Here is a 21,995-nt window from a genome sequence, read left to right on the forward strand (position 1 = left end):
GGGACCTAGTGTGCTCATTTTTTGACTTTGGCATCGTTTGCCACAAGTATGCAACATTCTAACTATATTTAGAAAAGTCAGAAAAGTGGAAAAAGCATAATAGGTCCCCTTTAAGTTGCTGACCTGTTTGGTTCACTCTATCTATTAGCGTACCAGATGAGACCAATGAAGCCTTATTGGTTCCCAACCTGTCCATAAAATCACAGTAAGACTTTCCAAACAGCCTATAAAGTTACTCATTCACTTCGGGTAGTGGGGCCTCAAACCCCATCCACCGGTACCAACACCAAAGTACAATAAGTAACAAGTAGGATTAAGAAAATGAACCATTTAAATGGAAAAGAGACAGCAACAGTTCCTTTCCTTTTTGTGTCATTTTTCCACTCAACATGAAAAAGCATTTTGAAAAGCAGCTTATCTATATTTTCCCACATGGCCCTCATGTTTTTTTCCATATCTAAAAAAGGTGATGATTACTCGATGGCCCGGCTCCAACGTTTTACAAAGTACCCTCATTGCACATGAAATGTACATCTGTCTATTGTGCTGGAACCAAGGCTTCAAGTTGGAATTCTAGGATGAAAACTAAAACCAGCCGCGTCTCACCAAGCCGGAACATTTTTTTTTTTTGGTTTGGAATATCTCTCGCACATGCGGCAGATTAATAGCTGGCCTCCGTCCAGGGTGTACCACACCCCCTTTACTCTATATATCAGTGATAGGCTCCAGCTTTTCACTGCCTTGCCCAGGATGAGTTTTACAGATGAATGGTGGAAGATATGGTGCACGATTATCTTGCACAGAGATATCATGTTTTAAAATAGTGTGTATGATATACTGTATGTGAATTATTGTTTGCCGATACTAGATACTAGAGCTACTAGAAAAAAAATCGGTGGTATACTATGGTGTATTATTAGTCAAAACATAGCATGTCAATGATGGTGACTAATTTATTTCATTATTTACATTGCTTTGTAGCACTTTTGTAGCATAATTAGTCTATGATAAGCCGCCTGTATTGACGTATGGATGCACATATGGAAATGTTTTATTGAGCGTGGCATTGCATGGAGTAAGATCTCTGAAATATTAGTTCTAAATTCTGTGTTAGTGGAATAACGCTGTGTGAACACAATCATCGGTATTTAAAGATGGGAATTTTTCCAGCTTTTACCTGCATTCCTCCTTACAAAGTGTGTTCAAACTTGAAAGTCCTGTTTCTTGATGGCTTTCCAAGTGTCCCCCACCCCACAAAAAAGCTTGTGTTCACATGTGTTGAGCGTGTCTGAACACTTGCCATGTTGTAAAAACGGTCATTTTATCTTGTCAAACATTTGATGAGTGGAATTTGGCTTTTTTTTTATAATGGTACGTGATCGACAGCATTAGCATTATCTTATCAAATTCCTGTGTGACAGGATGCAATTAGGCATTTTAGGCAACATTTTATTTTAGACATCTCACTTTGACTCTATTTTGAGCCAACTTGGTCACCGGTTGTGCACAAATGTACATTTTGATGATTAGAGAGGTTTGCAAATGATGATTTTGCATTGGGTTGCATTTTATGATGTCAGTAGATGATTGTCACAGTTAAATGGTGTTATTCCATCTTGTATTTATGTGTGATATGCAGTGGCAAAAGCACAGTAATGTCGCTCCAATACTCCAATCTGAAAGTACAAACACAGTGAAAGAGATTCAACAGGGAAACACAACAAAATTAAAAAACTTTTGAAGCGGCCAAATCAAAGAACTTGACCGCAATACTTAAAAATATGACTGCACAAGGGTCTCAAACTCAACTCAATTGGGAGTTGCTGGAGGTCGAGTCTGAGTGAGGCTGGCCCGCATCAAGTATTTAGTCCGGAATCATGTTTCAACCAAGTGACTAACTCGTCAACAAGCAGGAGGTCATCAGTCAACATAACAGCCTGTCTCACTCAGCAACTACTAGACTACCGGTGGAGGATACCAAATGAAAACAATGTTAACTCGAAACATGTACATTTACACCGATTTACATAAGTAAACTTGCCAGCTTAAGGCTTTTGTAGATCCACATCCCTCAAGTCAAGCAATATTTTTCAGTTTTCTGATGTTGGTGTGACTTTGGTTTTGGCCGGTTGGCCACTGTAGCGTCAGGATATAGAATATTTTGGTAATGGTAATGGATTTGTTTCATTAGAATTTAAATCAGATTACAATACATGTCCAAAAGGAGTAGGAAGAAGCAAAGCTTATTAAATCCTACCCCTCCATCTGGTACTTTTACAATCAGTAACTGTTACATTTGTTCACTTCCTGCTTTCCATAATACAGTTTAAGTTTTTTTTTAATATTTTTAATAATAATAATTAGTAATAATTTTAATATTTTAAAATAATTATTATATGAATTAATAATAATTAATAATATGTTTTTAATAATGTACATCGTACCAAAGTACAAGGTGATATGACCATACAATGACATAATGGGTACCATAGTAACTGTCAATATAGTGATATATATAGCACATCATTATTTTCAATTTTCATTATTCAGAAGCAAAAACGATGGCTTTACGTTAATATTTCATTTTCCCTGGCCTTTTCCCCTGTGACAACCGTCAAAGTGGGACCAAAACTAAAGTAAAGCAAGGTTCTAAGTTTGGTTTAGGAATTTACGAGCTGCACTTAAACGCAGCAAAAAGTCCGTCAATCAGCTGCGCGTAGACTGAGAAGAGCATTAGTTGGCGTGAGAGCGCTCCTCCAATGACCAGCTAAGAACGCCCCACTGCTCCGTTTCACACCGCGGGGGTGGGGAGCTCAGAAGTTTGTATTAGGCCTCGGTAAAACATGGGATTCGAGCTGGACCGCTTCAATGGAACAGTAGACCCGGATTTTAAATGTAATTTGTGCAACAAAGTTCTGGAGGACCCGCTGACGACTCCTTGCGGCCACGTCTTCTGCTCCGGCTGCGTGGTGCCTTGGGTCGTCCGGCAGAGCAGCTGCCCCGTCAAATGCCAGCAGATTTCCACCAAAGAACTAAACCACGTCCTGCCGCTTAAAAACCTCATCCTGAAGCTGGAGATCAAATGTGACAACCATGCGAGGGGGTGCGAGGCAGTGGTGAAGCTGCAGCATCTGGCCGAACACGCCGGGATGTGTGACTACTCTCCGGCCAAGTGCGGCAATAAAGGATGCAACGCGGTGCTCAGCCTGCGGGACATGGACGCTCACATGCGGGAGACGTGCGACTTTCGACCGGTGGGGCTCTGCGAGAGCGGCTGCGGCTTGACGCTCACGCATAAAGAGCAGCAATTAAGCAACCACTGCTGCGTGGGAGCCCTGAAGGCGCACAACAGCGCGCTGCAGTACAAAATGATGTGCCTGGATAGAGAGTTCAAGAAGCAGACTATCGAAGCCAACAAGAGGGAAAAGGCACTTCTGGCGCAACTTTCCGCCGCTCACAGCGAGCTTCAGATGACAGCAGTCAAATACCAGAAAAAATTCAGCGAGTACAGCGAGAGGATCGACTCCCTCACCAGAACTGTGACTTTCTCCTGCAAGGTAAGAAAGTTGCACTCACACACAATGTTTTGCAGCAACGTTTCAAACCAGCCCAAACACCGCTTCTACACACTTTAGGATAATATTAGCTCTGCGCCAACTACTGTACATACAAGTGCTGTACAACTTTATGAGACTTGTGACTTTGTGCTCTGGGCTGTCTGATTGGAGACATGAATGTCAGCTGTGCTTCTGGCCAGCTGGCAGTCGAGGGGGGAGGGACAAATATTTACTGCAGTTTTGTACACAACAAGAGCTAGGTTCCACTTATGTTGCCTCCTGGCAGCATGCTTGTTTGGGGCGTGCTGTCATGTGGGGGTCACCTTTTCCTTGGGACAGTCATAACAAAGTAAAAATGATGGATCTTGGGTTTCAGTTGGAGCCTCTGCGGTAGATGAAAGGGCGAAATGGCTACTTAATACACACCTTCCTGATTTGTTTTGCTAAATTAAAGACTGGCAGTCATTTCGGAGAACAGTCGACTTATGCTGCTTTTTATATTCACAAAGTTCCATAGACGTCTTTGGTACAAAAGTCCTTAACTCCTTAAATGTCATGTAAATAAGTCATTTTCCTTTTGGAAAAACCTTCAAATATCTGGTGTGTGCCATTGGGAGCTTTGCTTATCGATTGAACAACCTCCTTGTGTTTTCTGTTGATGTTCGAAATTGCAATGTTCGTGAATGCTTCTCAGATGTGATTGGTAGAGACGAATAAGTGTTGATTTAGGAACTATGCACTGCTAAAGTGTCTGTCGGAATTTGCGACATTTCACCGGCATCGGTAACTGTATTGTCAAATAACGGCAAATATCAAATACACAAATAACGGCAAATAAAAGTTGTAGCTTACACCTTTACTGACACAGAGCAAATCTGTTTAGCATTTAAGGGCATTTAGATCAACAATACTATCTGCCCCAATGGCTGGACGGGACACAAAAAAAACGCCAAAAAACTGTATTGTCATGGGTGAAATTTTCATTAATTAGGATACCCGTAACCGGAAAACAATAATGACATTCGTGACACCGTTACTCTGGTCCCGAAGAACCCTGATCTCAAGCCCATGAAGCAAGTTTGGGATGAACACCCAATGTCGTCTGACCTCAAAATTATTCATCAGGATGGTCACAGACTCCAAAATCTTGCCAAATCCAGATCGAAGCTGTGCTGTATCTACAAGAAAAATGATTCTTTTCAGTGTAAACATACTTTTTGGCCCAAAATCCCATTTTGTTCAAGGAAAATGTTCTCTCCTTTGTTACTGTATGCTTTTATTTATAGTGTGTGGGGGTAGTTGCTGGTAATATGTTCCAGTCGACCGTTAAATCACACATTAGATGCACTGATGTGAGGCATGGATGAAATTGCTCATGGTGGGATGAAGGCGCTTGGTGGGCCTGCTAGCACAGCTGGCTGTTATCCTTCATTTGACAGCTCGTCAGTCCCACAGAGATGTACATTCAACACATCATTCCCAGTGTAGCGACGTCATAAAGTCCCCTGTTCTGGCAGGCCTTTAACGCGCATAAAAGAAACGACAATTGTTCTGGAAGTCATCCACATATGATTTTGGTTGATGATTTTCAGTCTTTTTTCCCTTTTCAAAGGTCTCTTATTGGGAACAGTCAAAGTAGGATTGGGATTTTGGGGATTAGTAGCAGTAAGAAATAAACTGCGGGTGGCAGCCAATGTGATGACTGATCTTTGGTAGGGCCCAACTTTTTTTGTATGTCAGACCAATCCTTAACAAATCACAATCATAAAAAGGAAGTGAGCTGACAAGAGATAGCAGATTTCACGTCCCGATCTTGGTTGACATTCAAGACACTTAAATCCAAGACCAAAGCCAACAAAGAAAGGACCCGTCTCTTTGCTTTCCTGTTCAACCAGATCGTGAAGGGAGATAGGAGTAGAGCTTGGGCTACCAGTCGTGCCAATCTGAAAAAGACACGTGATGTCAATGAACATACCAACGACCGACCAGTCCGCCGGAAGGTCTTTTTAAAGTGTCTCTAAATGACTACATGACCTCAATAGGACCAGAGATGCTGTTCACGCTGCCAGGTTGCTCATGGAGAGGCATTTGGAAAAGACATTTGATCAGTTCCTGCACAAGCTGAGCTGGTATGCTCTCCATTCCCATGGTGTCTCAAAATGTATGTCTGGTAGACAGAGTTACAGTACAGTAAGCACCACCAAAAATCTGGTGGAATCTCTATGAGCTTCGCTATCCAAGTGGGTCCATGTGAGTCCATGTGAATGCAGGGAATCCGTTGATATTGTCACAATGGATCCAAACGCCACATCCATGGACACTCTCTATTATACTGATGTTCTGTTGGCCAAACTACCTAATCTTCAAGATCAAGTTCAACAACGGGACACAAGGGACAGAAAAACTAAACAGAGAGATGGAACCATCAAAACTGACAACCAGGACCAGTTCAAAAACTTTGGTTTCCTGGTTTGTGACAATGGAGACCACCTCCCATATGCATATCTGGTATATATTCTTTGCTTGTCTTGAACACTGCACTCGACCCCAAAGGTGCCAAAGAACTGTTACCTCATTTAATCTAAAACTTTTTCTACATTTGGTTGGTCGTCCTTGTGCCTTCTTTGTGACAACAAATCACCAACTTACTACCTTTTTGGACAGTTGTGTTAAATCAATCTAAAAAACAATTTGGTGCTGCTTTACAGTACTTTACAATACATCTTCTTTAATGGTTGCAAGGTAGACCCGCTGTGGATGAAGTCTGGCTTGGAAAATGTGACTAGTGCTCCCTATTGTTGCCAAGTCACCAGTGAGTGTGAAGGTTTCACAGTCGGTTCTCCATTATTTTTGCCACCTGGGCATACCTTATGGTTTAGGAAATGCAAAACCTCCTGAAGAGATTCTGCTCATTTAAGGATGCACGCTTTTCAAGAGTGTTTGCAGATGTGCAAAAAAATGCTCCTTAATTACGCTGAGTTCATCGTAATGTCTCTCAGACGAAATGTTAAAACACCTATAAAATCCATCCAATTTGCTTCAAGGCTTTTGGTCGTCTTTGTTTGATTTTTTTTTTTTTCTTGGTTTCACTTTTTGCTGCTTTGTTGATGTGAACGCATGTGTTGTTCTTGGTGGCGTGACACTATGCAGGACCACACATTCCTCAATGGCCTGACATGCACACGATGGCCTTTTTCCAGCCTGTGCCAGTCAGGGCACTGTACATGCCGATAATATCTATGTTTTATATTTAGTCTCTGTAAGCCCGGACATGCTGGTTCAAATTCCAAAATCATATATCTCTCTGTCCTTCCTCAAAACAACACTTTCTCATTCTCGCTTGTTAAGAGGTGCATTCACGGACATACTCCGAGCATCAACACCACTGGATGAAACAGCTACTGAAGTTCATTGAGCAATCTTCTATTCTCCATACAAAAAAACAATGGCTAAAATGATACAATTTAAGTCAAAGTGTAGGATAAAAGTGTACCGCATTTAAAAATAACAGTACTGTTCTAACTATCATAAACTACTTCAGAGGAATTGCTAAATATATATAATCTTGTCTGTTTATAAAATACAGTGGAAAATGGGCACATTTCAGACACAGTTGCAAATGGTGATGAGTCATGATTAATTAGGTTCTAAACTGCGATTAATCTAATTAAAAGTGGCCGTCATTCTAATTTTATCTGCTTTGCTGAAAGTGGATCTGAACTTTCAATCAGATCCCTGGGATAACTGCTCTTCTTATCTGCCATACAATTACAACGTAATTGGACATAATAAATCACATTAAAGAGAAAAATCAGTATGTTACACTGATGTTACCGTGGCAATAGACGATCCTTCATAATGCTGAATCCCAGAGGTCCAACATTCACCACTGCAGCTTAAAATAATGCCAACATACACAGTTTTCAAAGTTTAACTATACCAGGAAAGTGTGGTTTGTATTTCACAGCTTTTATAATGTCCCTTTCAAAATGCTGAGACTCGTTTTCATTGGCTCTTTGCTTATTGACTGGAAACATTGTGTAAATGAATTTGAGTCATTGTGGTGTGTTTGTGTGGAATATTCTGAATAACCTCCTGCTCTGCTTTTGTCCACGTGTCTCTCCTTTATGCCTGTAGGAAGGCGAGACTAAAAGTGTGAGAGTTGTCCTTCTTCGCGAGGGCGGATCTCTGGGGTTTAACATCATGGGCGGAAGGCCATGCGCGGTAGGTTGAAAGCAGACCATCCTGGACGTTTCATCTCCCCTCAGTGATCAGACAAGTGTCATATGTCAACCCAGGAATGCAAAACACATACTTGAAGCACCACAGTCCTCCCCTGTGTCGTCGTTTAGATGGTCGTGCATGCATTTTTTTTTAGTCTGTGGATCTTGGATGGATAAACGCCATTATTACATTTTATTGTGTTGATATATTGGGCTCGGTTTAGTGGATTAGGATTACAGATTAAAAAATACTATGATTAGTTTTATGAGCGTTAAATATAGCATTGTGGCTATGACCTCAGTTGTGTCTCTAATTGAGGAGATGCTGGTGGTGAGGTAAACATAGGCAATAAGGAAAGGGTCCCGTCTTTTCCCTCGCTGCTGTGTGTTCTAATTCAAGACTCAATTTGAAGGTGAGGCCACACAGTCGTGGGAATAAAATGGGTATCTCAACTCTGTTGAAATGAAACCCATTTTACCAGGAGTAGGCTCTCCACTGCCGCAGTGATCACGGTTTTTATAGCAGGAAACAAAGACATTTTTGCATAAAAGTCTCAAAGTTTTGCCAGCTCATGAAAGCCCGACACGTCACTTGGCCTTGGCTTCTCTACAAACCTCAAAAACAAACAGGCTATAAGAAGCTATTAATTAAGAAAGAGGTAAGCTAATGTCCGTTTAGCTTTTGACACAAGTTTTCATGTGGCTGTCGTTTTGGCATTGCTGCTACCGGCGTTCAGCTGCCAGACTTTGTGGTCTCCACAAGACCTGTGTACATCTCCAAATGTCAAGGGTTAGTTGTAGGGCAAAGAGCAGGGACTCGGTTGAATAATTTGCAGTAAAACCGTGTCAACACTGCGACAGTATGCTGTCTTTGAACGAGGAAGGAAGTAGAGCAGAAAACGTTAATTAGAATTTCACAGACGATGACGTCTCCAAGTCCAATTAAAATGCACGTGTGCCGCAACGCTCGGCCTGCATGCTTCGTGTGGTTTGAAAGAAAATACAAAAAAAGAGCATATTTAAGTTCTTTAAAGTGAGTCACGCTGGGGTCATGGCCACAGGGTTCGCTGCTGACTGCCTTATGTACAGCCAGGGGCACAAAGTCCACCCTTTAGGCTAGGGATGCCTCAGGGCAGGGTGAAAGGTGAGTTTGTCCAAATTAAGAGAAGACGTACAGTTGGAACCTTGGTTAGTGACTTTTCCCATAAGAAATAATGTTAATCAGACAGCCAAAATATGTTTTTATACTTTGGAATTATATTTTTACAATTCTGTGCATTTAACTGAGGAATTGAGAGAGATAATGCATATTTATAATTACTTGATTGAGTCATTTTTCAGCTTTTTTATCAAAATGCTGGCAGCTTAAGAAAATGAGAGACTTGTGGCTATATTGTACTTTAACCAGAAAATGTACACGAACAACGACAACATTTTTGATGCAAACCGAGGAACACGCAAACGGGGATGTAGGCTAACGGAGCTTCCACCATACTTTCTTCATTTACTATCCATCCATTGCGCCACAGAGTTTTGGTTCTCATGCACCTCTTAGTCTGCGGATGACTGAGTTTTCTCATGTACTGTGTCACCATGGTTGTGGAGCAAAACACTCTGGATGTGTTATTTCAGAAACTTAACTACATGGCTAATTACAGGCTTTTACCTTAAATATGCTTCCTTTCTTATAATTTGTAACCAGTACATCTTACAAAACGAGATCATTTCATGTGGGTCAGTTTCAGTGCCTGCACAGTATGAGGTTAATTACATGGTCTCCAACACCCGACACTCTTTTTTTAAAGATGCCAGCAGTAAATTAGGGACAATTGCTATCAATTGAGTCGATAACTGCAATTTCCTCAACAGGATGACAATGACAGCACTTTGAATGAGGGGATCTTTGTGTCAAAAATCATTGAAGACGGACCAGCCGACAATGAGGACGGCCTTCAACTTCACGACCGGATTATAGAGGTATGTTGAATTGAACGATGTGCCACGGTTATCAGTAATAACTAAATATTTATGGCGTCTTGGTGACCTCGCAAATCAACAACCTGACGCCTCAAATCGGCATTTTGGGATTTCACTGCAGCCAAGTGTGCAACAAAAAAAAGACAGTTCCAACATTTATGCAGCACTCAAGGCTTTAAGTGGCCCTTCAGCGCAGTAAGATAAACCTTAGCCAAAGTTGTCTGTTTTGTTTTTTTTCTCAGAAGGAGTACTGTGTCAGTTGTTTTGCCGCCACGTTCTTGGTGATGGAGTCATTGTGCCGCAGCCTCCTGTCACCTCTTAACAAAATCTTGTACGGAAAAGGCTCGCTAACATGTGGGAGTTGTTCAAAAAAACTCAACTAAACGGTTGCTTTATAGGAGAGTTGACACAATGGCTGCATTGAACAAAGAGGTTTATGTGGATTACAAGTGTGGATTACCGCGCACCGCAGGATGACAAATATGGTTTGTCAGAGACATTGTCAAACCTCGATGAAATTGCTCCCTTCGTTTTTTTGACCAGTGCGCTGCGAGCAAAGACGTTTGCGGGAAGGCTTGGTGCTTGAAAACTACATGCTTTTTAAAAAAAGACGTCACATGCTTCGTGCTGCGTTCAAGTGTGCCAGTGCCATGACCAAGATGTTCTTCCACAGCTGGATTCTCTTGGGGGGAGCCACATACTGGACACTGTATATCGCATGCACCAATGGAACTCAGGGATTTGTTTTGTGCTTGCTTGGCTGTGTGTGTGAGAGCAAGCCTGCCAAGGAATCAAGGAAACAGGCCAGATGTTGCGATATTTGGTTACTTGGGCAGAAATCCTGTGTTGGCATGAATGTTGTTATAGCTCAATCTATCTTTGCTAGTTTGAATAGGATTACAAATTATTGCGCTGACTTTGCCCCGGGATAATGTGGAGTAAAGTCACAAATTCATTCATTCAAGAGGAGATAAAGGACCTGAGCCTGAGGATATGGGAAAGAGCCATATAAAGTGTCGATTCATTTAAAGAGATGGGGCAGTATGTGACAGAAATTAATCATTCAGCCGTCAAAATACAAAAGACGCCCTCTTTGTTGGCTGGGGAGAGCAAAACCTTCCATATCATGACTCCTCAGTCTTCAACTTAAAAAATATGTCATTGCAACAAGCTTGCAGCGGTATTGATTACATCTTTAACCTCGGGTAAACTCTGGCGTGCAGTATTATATATATTAAGGAATTTAATCCATATAGCCCAAAGCTGTCATATTCATATTTTACAACCTACTGCTTCTGGCCCTGTCCTATTTTGCATCTTTTGTGATGCATTGCATTAGAGAGACTTTCTGGTCTCCTGGTTTTGCAACAGACCTCTAAAGCGCATGATACTTACATAGTCTTTTCTACATGTAAGGTTTTGCAAAGAAGTTCACATACACTCATCATGGGATACGTATGAAGGTATTATTTAAATGTACCGACTGGAAATGACAAGCACACAGTATCAAATTAGTGTCAGAGTCACATGTAGATGTTGTGGTGGCTCTTATTGCTGTTAAAGCAACATACAGGGCTGAGCTGCATGTAACTGGCAACACATTGTCATATAGAAAGCAAACAGACAAAGCGAAATTGCAATCGTGGCGTACTTACATTACAGGTAACTGTAGTATTATTTAATTTGACCGCAACTCTGTATTCATAAAAAAACAATAGTATTAGATGATGTATTGGTTCCAGTATGTCTCTATGGATGTAGCATGTACATGATGAACCAAGGCTGGTCCTTCTACACCTCTTGGCGAGGTGGTGTGATAGCAGATGGCACTTCTCGAACTCAGCAAATGAATGTACCCTTGTTCAGTGCGACCGTTTTGGCATGAAAAAAACATCTCAAGCTTGTTGACTTTTGCTTTTGAGACCCTCAGAAGGGTTTGCAGTACAGTTTTGACAAATAGGTTAGATTCACTTTGAGACTGGTTTATTAAGAATGTTACTTGTCATGTTCAGAACATTTTAAATGCCGATATATATATCAAACAAAGCACCTTACATGTTACCGGCTCATTGTCCATGCAGTTCTTTTAGTGTGACAGCTAAGCTAAATAACCCGCCATGGGGTCAAAGGAAGTTGCAAGTGCCAGCAATTTGATAAAGAAGGTGAGAAAGACTATTAAAGTTCTATCCATTCATTATTTATAATTATTTCACATTGTATTTTTGCCCATGAGACTACCAATATTCCCTATAAAATATGTTTTTTTTTGGTCTACTAGTATCCTGTACTGCCCCTATTGCGAACAGGAAGGTATGTTTGTCTATATGGGCCCTTTGATTGACTGGCGACCAGTCCAGAGTGGACTACGCCTCTCGCCCAAAGTCAACTGGCATCGGCCATGACCTTGAACAGAATAAGTAGTAGAAAATGAAAGCATGGATTTAAATGAAAAACAAGTCACAATATAGCAGTGTTTTCCTTACCATTATGGTGGTGGGGGGGGGGTCCCAAGCCCCCCATCGCTCTCGAAGGTCAAGTGAATTTCATTTTCTGTTCAGCGCCAGTCATTGAGCACATTCTATTCAGTTCTATTATGAAAGGTGATGGTTTTCATATATAACCGGTTGTTGTATTGGTAGTTTGGTTTGGCCTTTCAGTCACTTGGGCAGCCAATCCAGTCCTAGCATCATTGCTGGATTACCAAAACAAAGTGAGGAAGACGGTCTCAATGGTGATGTGAGGCTTAGCTTGTTTCCAGGCTTCTTCTGCATGCTATTGCAGAAGTTTTGCATATGGTGGACAATAAAAGTGTTTTTGTTGACAGTCCCATAGTGTGCGTCTCTGAGCTCTCAAGGATGAAGGAGATGACTTCTGTGTAGGTTAAGAATCCCGAGTGTGAAAATAGGAGGAGAATGCAGATGCTGGGGCTGCCATTGTAAATGTCACCTTGTAAATTCTCAGCAAACATTCTGAGGTCGCAAAGGGCGAACATCAACAACTACTTTAAAATAAACTGACACAGGGAAATGCCAGTTCTAATATGGCGGGTCGACTATACGTGCATGTGTGTGTGTGTGTGTGTGCTTTTTAGTGGAGGAGGGGGCTAACCAGCAGGAATGCGTTCCAGCTAAGACAATATTTATATAAATATATACGCTTCTGAACTGCTGAGTGCTGACTGCAACAGCAAAATTCCACAAAAGAACCTTTTCACTGAGTCTCAACAACTTCATAAGGTAAAGCATATATACGTACATAAGCTGACAAAAATGGTAACGACTGCAAAGTTGTCTCTTATAACAACTGTTGATTGAGATTTAACTTTTATTGGGTGGAGGACTAACATCTGTCTAAAATTAAATCCTTTTGTCCAACTTCACACAATCAGTTCTGTATTATGTATTTCAGAATACCAGTTGATGCTGACCTCATTAGTACTGTGACATTTTACATAACTTGGCAAAACGGTCTCCATTATGGACTATTTCATACACAGCTGCAATTTCTTACTTGTCATTTGCGCTGTGAGTTGTGAGGTTACCCACGGAGCCACTAAATACCCCAAACCTCCCTGCAGTTAATTAAGTATCAAGTCACCAGGCAGGAGACAGCTTTTAAAGCCAGCCAGCCAGCACTTAGCAGTCACTGACGGAATTGTAAATTGAGCTTTGTTCGAGCCATGCGTGCCCATAAGACATTATTTTTCATTTACTTTAGAGGAGTTAATATCTGGATAGTTTGGAGAGGAGTTTGCATTTTTTTGGACATTCTAGTTATTATTCCACTCTTCCAGTAAACAACATATTTATTTATATATTTCTATAAAATGCATTTAATCTAGTTATAAGTTCATGTGCCACATTACATTACATTCATTTGCAAGCTCCCAAAACACTTAGGACGACCCCATGTCTCCAACTGAACAGTTCTGGGAAAGCATAACCGTTACCTTTGTGGATTGATTGACTGATCAATGGAAAGACCACATGACCAACAGCAAGTTTTTTTTTTTCGTGTCAAAGCCACGATTCTTCACCGTGGCCTCCGCTTGGGAAGTAAACGTCCCGCGAATGGAGCCCACTCGTGTCCCAAAAGAAGAGCAGGGCCGAAACTCCGTTTCAAAGTCCAGATTGGAGTTGCATTGGTTATTTGGGATATGCCAGGTAGTGATTTTCATTTTCATTGGTTATGTGCTTATACCTTCAAAAATGAATGGCACAGTACTTAGCACGGCGTACAGTGCGCCTCTATACTGTACATGCAAAAGGTGGAATTTATGGCCAATTCTTTAAAATGCAATGGCTGTTTATGGCCAGTCTGGTCAGTATTAGGAATTTTCTGTATTTTTCTCATATTCTATCTATCATGAAAACCAACACTTGGCTAACAACAAAGTCAGGCCAGAAGCACAACAGTATAATAACACATTTTCAAAGCGTCCCCCTGTCGCAAATAAAGTGTTGCGCTGTTTAAAATTGTCGTGGAAGATCAAAATTTTTTATAATTATATAATGCAAATGTGGACAGGTATGCTTGGTGGCTTCAAAAAAATGTCTATACAGCAAGAATGTGACAGCATAGCACATGGAATCCACTGCAGGACATGCGCCAAGAGTTCCTCAGGCATTATTTTGGACCTGGGGGGCTAAGAGGAATACACAAGTAAGTGATTTCCCTAAGGGGGATCACATGTTGTTTGGTATTTGGAGACAAGAGGCAGTTCTTTGTCAGTTCTTTAATTGGATTTGAGACTCTATGCATGCTATGTGTTTACTCCCCTGATGGACAACCTGAATGTGGTCTTGCTTGGTTTCTCCTGTCTGGACTCGGACAGGATGATACCACCCCAGGCTAAGCAAGCCGAGCCTTGCAGTGAGCCCCATCACATTCCAGTGTCCCGTGGTCCGGCCGAGGCAGAAACAGGACATTAAATCAAATCTAACTTTAAAGAGCGTATAATCAGCTTCTGGTGCTAGCCGCTGCTCGATGTAGAGCTTGTTCTCGGGAGTGAGGACAAGCACATCTTTGTTTTCCACTACTCTGTATGGGGGTTGGTGGTGGTGGTGGTGGTGGTAATGGGGGGGTGTAAGATGTGCAGTCGTCTGGTGATGGTGTGACGTGAGCTTATGCCGACTCCAGCCAGAAGGCAGCTTTTGTCTGTGTCCTGCACCGCATGCACAATATTGTATTTTCCACTCACTTTAAAGAGCGTGGGTCGTCAAAGGCAAGCCGGCACTTGATTTCTGTGGAGACATTCTGTCTGGGTCTACTGTAAATGTGTTTGCTGGGCTGCAACGCCGCCTCGGCTGACTCCTGGTTCTTAGGAGGTAGTCGGCTAATTTATGACAGCTAGAAGCCTTAAAGGGAGCAGAAATAGACAAGTGTAATTAAAGCTAATTTTCCTGCCAATCAATCACTGGCCTTGTGCAAATGGATCAGCAACAATTGTCTCAGGTTTCTCAGCCAGCTGCTTCGTATGTCACGCCCTGACCCCCGAGCACAGACTGCGCACCGACTCCTAATTAACTACCCTCAATTAAACCCTAATAGGCTGATTAACAGACTCGCTGTAATGGCCCGTCGTTTCCTTCCCTCCCAGTGCTTGTCTGAAATAATCACTGCCCTTTATCGCTGTTCCTACCGTCCCTATCGCTTGTCCTATCTGGGCCGAGATGGGTTTAACAGGTACAAGCGTATTCCCATCTGGTCAAATTCCTGTGGGTTCAAAACCGTTTTATTATTCACTTTGGACTTTAAAAAGAAGAATGAATGTACAGTATCCAGCACATTCCATAATTTACAATATAATACGGCAATTTGCATTTAAAGGGGAACTGCACTTTTTGGGCAATTTAGCCCATCATTCACAGTTTTTATGTGAAACGTGAACACATATTTCTTGGATTTTTTCTCAGTTTTCACAGTTTAACACTTAACCACTTGGTATGAGCTAGCTAACAATGCACAACATGGGGATGTACTGTACCTATTTTGACGATGAAGCTATTCTTTTTCCACTTTTCTGACCTATAAATGTAGTTAGAATGTTGTATTCCTGTGTTAAACGATGCCAGTGTTTCAGATAATTTGGAAGTGAGCCCTGAAAGAACGCTAAAATGCGGAAGTTACTTACCATTGACAGACATCTTGAAGTAAACTCTTTTCTTGAGAAACTTCAGACTGTCCAGTTTCTATTTCTGGATCAGATTCGGGATCCAACACATATGGCTATACGTTAAAAGCCGACATAAAAAATATACATTGCCCTAAGAAAACCCTAAGAAACCCTAAAAGAAACCCTAAGAACTACAGCTGAATAGGTACAGATTCTGGAAGAACTGAAAAGCTTTGTGTGCTGGTTATTGTGTGTAGCTGCTCTATAGGAATCAAAACTCATTACAAAGGGTGGAAAAATTAGTATAATAGGTCCCCTTCAATAACTACATTGATGATAACGTGTGATACTGACAGTATCTTTCCGTATTTTGATTATTTAGAACATTACTGAAACTTCCCATGACGTCCATTGTTAGGTAACTCATATTAACTTGTTTTCTCGCGCTGGAATGCACAGAAAAGTAAAAGAAGTATGTGTTCATGTTTCACATATGGATAGTGAAAAGATGGGGAAAATTCCCAATAAAGTGCAGTTACCCTTTACATTTATAACACCGTGAGGTCATGACGACTCAGATTGTCAGTACTCTGGAATGACTGCGGAAGGAAAGTGCATTTTTTCCCCAAGAAATCCCAGCTTTGCAGTGAAGCATTCCTTACCAGCACTTTTATGGCACTTTGTTGTTCCTAAAAAGATGAAATACGACGTCATTATATATTTTTGTGTTCTTCCTTGTACTGCAATGATTTCATTAACATGTGAAATTCCACTTAGTGCTGATATATGCCAAACATAAAAGTAAATGGTGCCTGGTAATGGATGGCCGGCGTAGTGGAGCGAAATCTATTAACTGGTGTGACGGGCTGCCAAACCTCAGCGCTGAAGTTGACAGTAAAATCCAAAGTCAAAAGATTCTAGCGATTCAAGCCCACAGTCCCGAAATCGAAATCACTCTAAGATCTCCAACATCCCAGTGAACCACCACCAATCATTCATTCACATTAAACACCAGTGTAGGCCGAACTGGAGGCAAGGTGGGTTATTTGCTCAAAGACACTACAGCAAGGATTGGGATCGATGAAGTGGGGTTCAAATCGGACGTCCTCTACCTGCTGAGTCACTACCGCCCCCATGTTCAAGCTTTCCACAAATGCAGTAATAACTTTTCCTTATTCCCTACACGGTTGATGCACTCGGTTGATTCTCTCCTTCAACCCAAACACGGAGAAAGTCCAGTCAGGAAATGGCCGATTCTGCCCCCAACAGATGTTAGGTATTTTTGGATTTTGCAAGACAGATGTTAAGCAGCGTGCAATACGTTTACATACACTCTAGAAAGTGAAAGTATTGCTTTAAATTAATGAACAGCATTTAAAATGCACACAAACTCTATCCTATGTATCTATCCATGCATTCATTTTTTATGCATGTATAAATATACTGACGGAGTCCAACCGACGATCAAGTTAGAGCCGTTGCGTGTAAACTGGAACTTCACAGAGAAGTGTGCAAACATAGAAAACTACGGCAGCGTGCGTGCACGTAGACGTACCTTCTGAAGGTAATCGTCCCTCCTGTACATAACAGATGTTCAGCAATATCTGAGCTAATTGGACTACATCAACTCCTTTTTCAGAGAAAAATGTGGTAAAGCGGCACGTTTGAAGTCCGCCGCCACTTGAATTCTTCCAAGACTCTCTTGAAAAGGTGGAGAGGTCGCTTCCATTCACCAGCCAACTAGTGGAAGTGGTGTTCGCTGCGCTGCCTTTTCTCATGCAAATGTGTGCAAATAGAGAACATTGTCTGTCAGCGTGGCTCCCCGCCTCTGTTATGCCGCTTTACATTGGCCTTTCTCTCGGTCTCCTGAGAGAGATGTTCCTTTTTAAGTTGTGCCTCTCGGTCTCATTCAAGACTTCCGCTTTACTTTTGGATAAAAAGCTTGGAGGACTGGCCTGAGAAAGTGAAAAGCTCATGCTGTATGCCCACCCCCCCCTTTCCCGTTCACAGTATGCTCTCTCTCATGTCCTCCCCCCGAATATACACAGGTGGTCCTACGCCTCCTTCACAAAATTCCTCTTATACATTGATGGAGGTTTATGATCCATATGGTTGAGCCATCATTTCCCTCAAGCAGACACATAGATATCATTGTAATACCCTGGTGTGTCTATCAAATTCATATGATTCCTGTGTTTATGGTTACCTATTGCACACTTGGGGCATTGACATAACTGCTGGTATTGTCTAGAAATCATATCGTTTACACCACAACACATTTCTTAATAAATAAGACTGTTGCTATAAATATGTTCCCAAGGGGAGCTGAATCGTGGGTGGACAGATCGTGAAGTCGGGGGCTCAGAGCTGAGTTTTAGCTTGGCGTGGATTACGGCATTAACAGTAGCGTGTGTTTCACTCGGGATTACTGTGCTTGTTGAGAGCTAATTGAAAGTCTGACTTTTGTGTGTCTCACCGACGATTACAGTAACATTACTGACACCTAGTGACCAGTGTGGAATACTAAATTGCATTCACAGCGTCTTTGAACACGTCTTCTGAATGCCTTGTATATAAATGTAATTAATTTGGCAATTTTTATTCCTGATAAAAATAAGTAAAATTTGCTTAAATGTGCATATTTTTGAGTAATAATAACCTGTATTGAACCATTAAACAACATGATATATCTGTGAATATATATTCTGAAAAAACATGATAGAGTGAAGTCCCAAAATTTGAACTGCAAAGTGGCGATGGACAAAGGTATATAGCAGAATTGTTAAAAAAAAAAACGTAGAATTTTGCATATTTATAATCCAAAGACGAAACTTGGAAATATTTCCAGTCTGCAGACATGCTGAGCCAATAACGCCCAATATAAATTTTTTCTGCCAACATGGTCATCGATGTCCCTAGTTGTACATGCATATACAATTAATTGGCTTTTATAACCCAAACCCTACCCAGGTCCTTAAAGATTCTTTAAGGTGCCTGTGTACCCCAAAAGGTTGAGCACACCAATTGCCTTGAATTGTGTCAAACGATGTGTTACAGCACAGGAAATAACTACCAGGTTCAGGGACCACCAACTGAGTGTGCAGAGACCTGTGCCAAGATCAACGCCGAGGTGTCCGTACCAATATCTTCACCGCCTTATGCTTATACAGAATATATAGAATATTGTATGTAGCATTTAGTAAAACAAATATACCGCCTGACATGCAGAGGCAGACATTTTTCCTCCATCTTGGAGTAAGATCCAAGCAAACGTCTCCCCTTTTCCACATCATATAGCTGCAACATGCTCAGCCAAACATCTGATTGATATGTCCAGGTGGTAAAGGAAGCCTCTGAGTAAAAGTTCCCAGCTCAGTTGAAAGATAATATTTTTCTCTCATTGCCGTCTATGAAAATAGTAGCCTGAAAGCACAAAGCTGAAGCAGGCCATGAAAAGAACAAGGAGTGTAATATAGCATCTAATGTCTCCAACGTCATGCCTATACTGTCTGGACAATAGGCTTTTTTAGTGCTGCACCATCCGCCCAGCTGCCTTGGGCAGACTTTTAAACTCCAGAAAATGTAACCTTTTGTCAGTGTACTTTTCACACACCCTCCTCTGTGTCAGTTGGGGGGATAAATTATTATTGAGAGGCTTTTATTCAGCTATTATTCCTAGTTTTCCCTTTTTTTCTTGTCATATTCTTGGTTCACTCTATGTCGAGATTTGCTAATCACAAGGTTGGCAACATCCTTCAGACCGGATATTTAGGGATATCATCATCTAGCGCAGGGGTGGGCAAACTTTTTGACTCGCGGGCCGCATTGATTTAATAAAATTGACGGGGGGGGGGGCGAATATATAGTATTTTACACGTGACAGTCCATTTGTACACATATATTTTTACACATATTTTACACATAAAAGTGTCATGCAGTCTGCTATACGTGCACTTTGAGATCATTTATTTGATGTAAAGTGCATTATAAAATTATTATTATTATTATTATTACGACCAGTCCAGGTGTACCCCGCCTCTCGCCCCAAGAAGCTGGGATAGGCTCAGCACCCCCGCAACCCTCGGAGGATAAATGGTAGAAAATGAATGAATTATTATTATTATTATCATTATTATTATTATTACGACCAGTCCAGGTGTACCCCGCCTCTCGCCCCAAGACAGCTGGGATATGCTCCAGCACCCCCGCGACCCTCGTGAGGGTAAGCGGTAGAAAATGAATGTATTATTATTATTATTCTTATTATTATGAAATTGATAAAACAGCTACTTCAACCATCAAAAGGTTGTCTCAAGCCATGATGCCAGGTTGTATGTTGAGTTTAAATGAAATATTTTGGAAAGAACAGGCGGGCCATATTCAAACACTTGGCGGGCCGGATGTGGCCCCCGGGCCGTAGTTTGCCCACCCCTGATCTAGCGTCAACGTGCCGACAAGGACAACATGGAATATACGAGGGCCTGCAAAGAAGACTTGGGCCACAAACCTAGCTTTGATATTCTGGTGTTTGTTGACATCATCGCTGAATTTTGATCCCAGAAGCTCCAAAATATTAATTTGATCATTCATACTCCGTGGTCTTCTCCGGAAAGGCAGTCTGTACAAGTACAAGGGTGCGTTTCTTTGCTCCCCAGCCCTGCTATATCAGGCCAACAGCTGCTCCCTCTCAGCAAAGGTATGCTGACTTCTCCACACTTGATCTAACACACGGCCCTTTATTTTGAGGCTTATGACTTCGAAAGGAAAAGTAATACACCCCTCTATCGTGTTATATCCTGCAAGGTTTCAATTTGGTGTCTCTGTTGTCCTACTGAAGGTCTAAGCATGTCTGTTTTGCTTCTTTACTAACATTCCATGAAGTCAATGCAAACGAGCAGATCAAAACAAAGCCTTTACGTGATTTTTCAGTGACTTTGGTTCTGTTCGGGAAATTCAACTGCATCTCTGTCAACGATCACTTTAAAGAACAAAGCCGGGACAGCAGCCCAGTAAAAACTCTCCAACATCTGTCATACCATCCTCGACCGAGTTTTGGTCATGCCTGTCAACGGGTCTATTCTTTTTTTTTTTTTTTTTTTGGCATGCTATGATGTGCCTTCGCATATTTGTTGGTTGCAATAATGTTTTCAACATTTTCACCACATTTGAAAGTCGCTGTACAAACACAAACCCCGCCTGGCACTTTCTGAACGTCGAGGTTAAAGAAAATGAAAGCCTTTCTGTCTCATATGGACCTCCTCCCAGTCTTACCTCCAAGAAGCTGGCTGGCCTCTCCACACACAAACCGCAAATGTAGCACATAATCCCGACACACTGTCCTGCCCTCAGAAAAAAGGCATTTCGCTTCCTGCATGCAAAATTTCCATTTCCAGAAGTCACATAGTTCAAACAATAGGAAATGGACCTGAGTTCTTGTTTCAATTAGCCGAGAAGGTGAATTTGTTCCAGACTGGTAATGTTTGTCGCATCGGAGTCAGAGCCTTGGGATTATTTTGGTGCAAAGGTCCAAATAAACCCAGCGTGGGGCATGACCTTCTTGATTTGAACCAAATGTGCGGCACTTTGCAACCTTTATGCTAAACGTGACGGAGCAGAGAGGCTGGAATGTGTTTTTTTTATACCTGTCCTGAAGGTTTCATCGGTACGAACACAAGCCTGGTTTATCCCCAACGATGTTTATTTATCCAATGTCATTTGTCAAGGATTTAGGAGGCAGTGTTTTAGACAAATATACAAATCCCTACTTGAGGTAACCTACTAAAGGTTCCTTTTACAAGACATTTGTCTCTTTACCCCCCGTTTCTGTCCATTTGCAAATTTGGGGGCAGCAATAGCTCAGTTCATAAAGACTTGGCTTCGAGACAGCAAGGTCAGAAGTTCAAAATGGTAATGGCTTTCACTTGTATCACGTTTTTTTTCCCTTTGCTCCAAGTTCTGTCACCTCATTCACCGACGGGGGCTACTGGGGGGTCAGTATCTTGCTCACCGATGCTTTGAACCAGCAACCTTTCAGCCGTCAAAAGTTTGAGAAAACCGCAATTTTTTCTAGTTATTGATTTAAATTCAGGTCATTCAAGTCCAATGAATAGCTTGAAATGATGC

At 41.6% G+C, this 21,995-nt stretch overlaps 1 protein-coding gene across 2 annotated transcripts in view; it reads left to right on the forward strand.

The window, feature by feature from the left end:
• The first annotated feature begins 2,727 nt into the window (after positions 1-2,727).
• pdzrn3b (PDZ domain containing RING finger 3b) overlaps positions 2,728-21,995 on the forward strand; it is an 81,082-nt gene continuing 61,814 nt past the window's right edge. Inside the window, exons 1-3 of one of the 2 annotated variants that reach the window (XM_058087861.1) lie at positions 2,728-3,557; positions 7,695-7,781; positions 9,650-9,757. In XM_058087861.1, coding sequence (XP_057943844.1) covers positions 2,844-3,557; positions 7,695-7,781; positions 9,650-9,757 — 909 coding nt within the window. In that variant the 5' untranslated portion in view covers positions 2,728-2,843. The remainder of the gene's footprint in view (positions 3,558-7,694; positions 7,782-9,649; positions 9,758-21,995) is intronic. The other variant, XM_058087869.1, reaches the window with a different exon arrangement.

Source organism: Doryrhamphus excisus, chromosome 1 (genome assembly GCF_030265055.1).
Source record: "Doryrhamphus excisus isolate RoL2022-K1 chromosome 1, RoL_Dexc_1.0, whole genome shotgun sequence".
Taxonomy (NCBI): Eukaryota; Metazoa; Chordata; class Actinopteri; order Syngnathiformes; family Syngnathidae; genus Doryrhamphus; species Doryrhamphus excisus.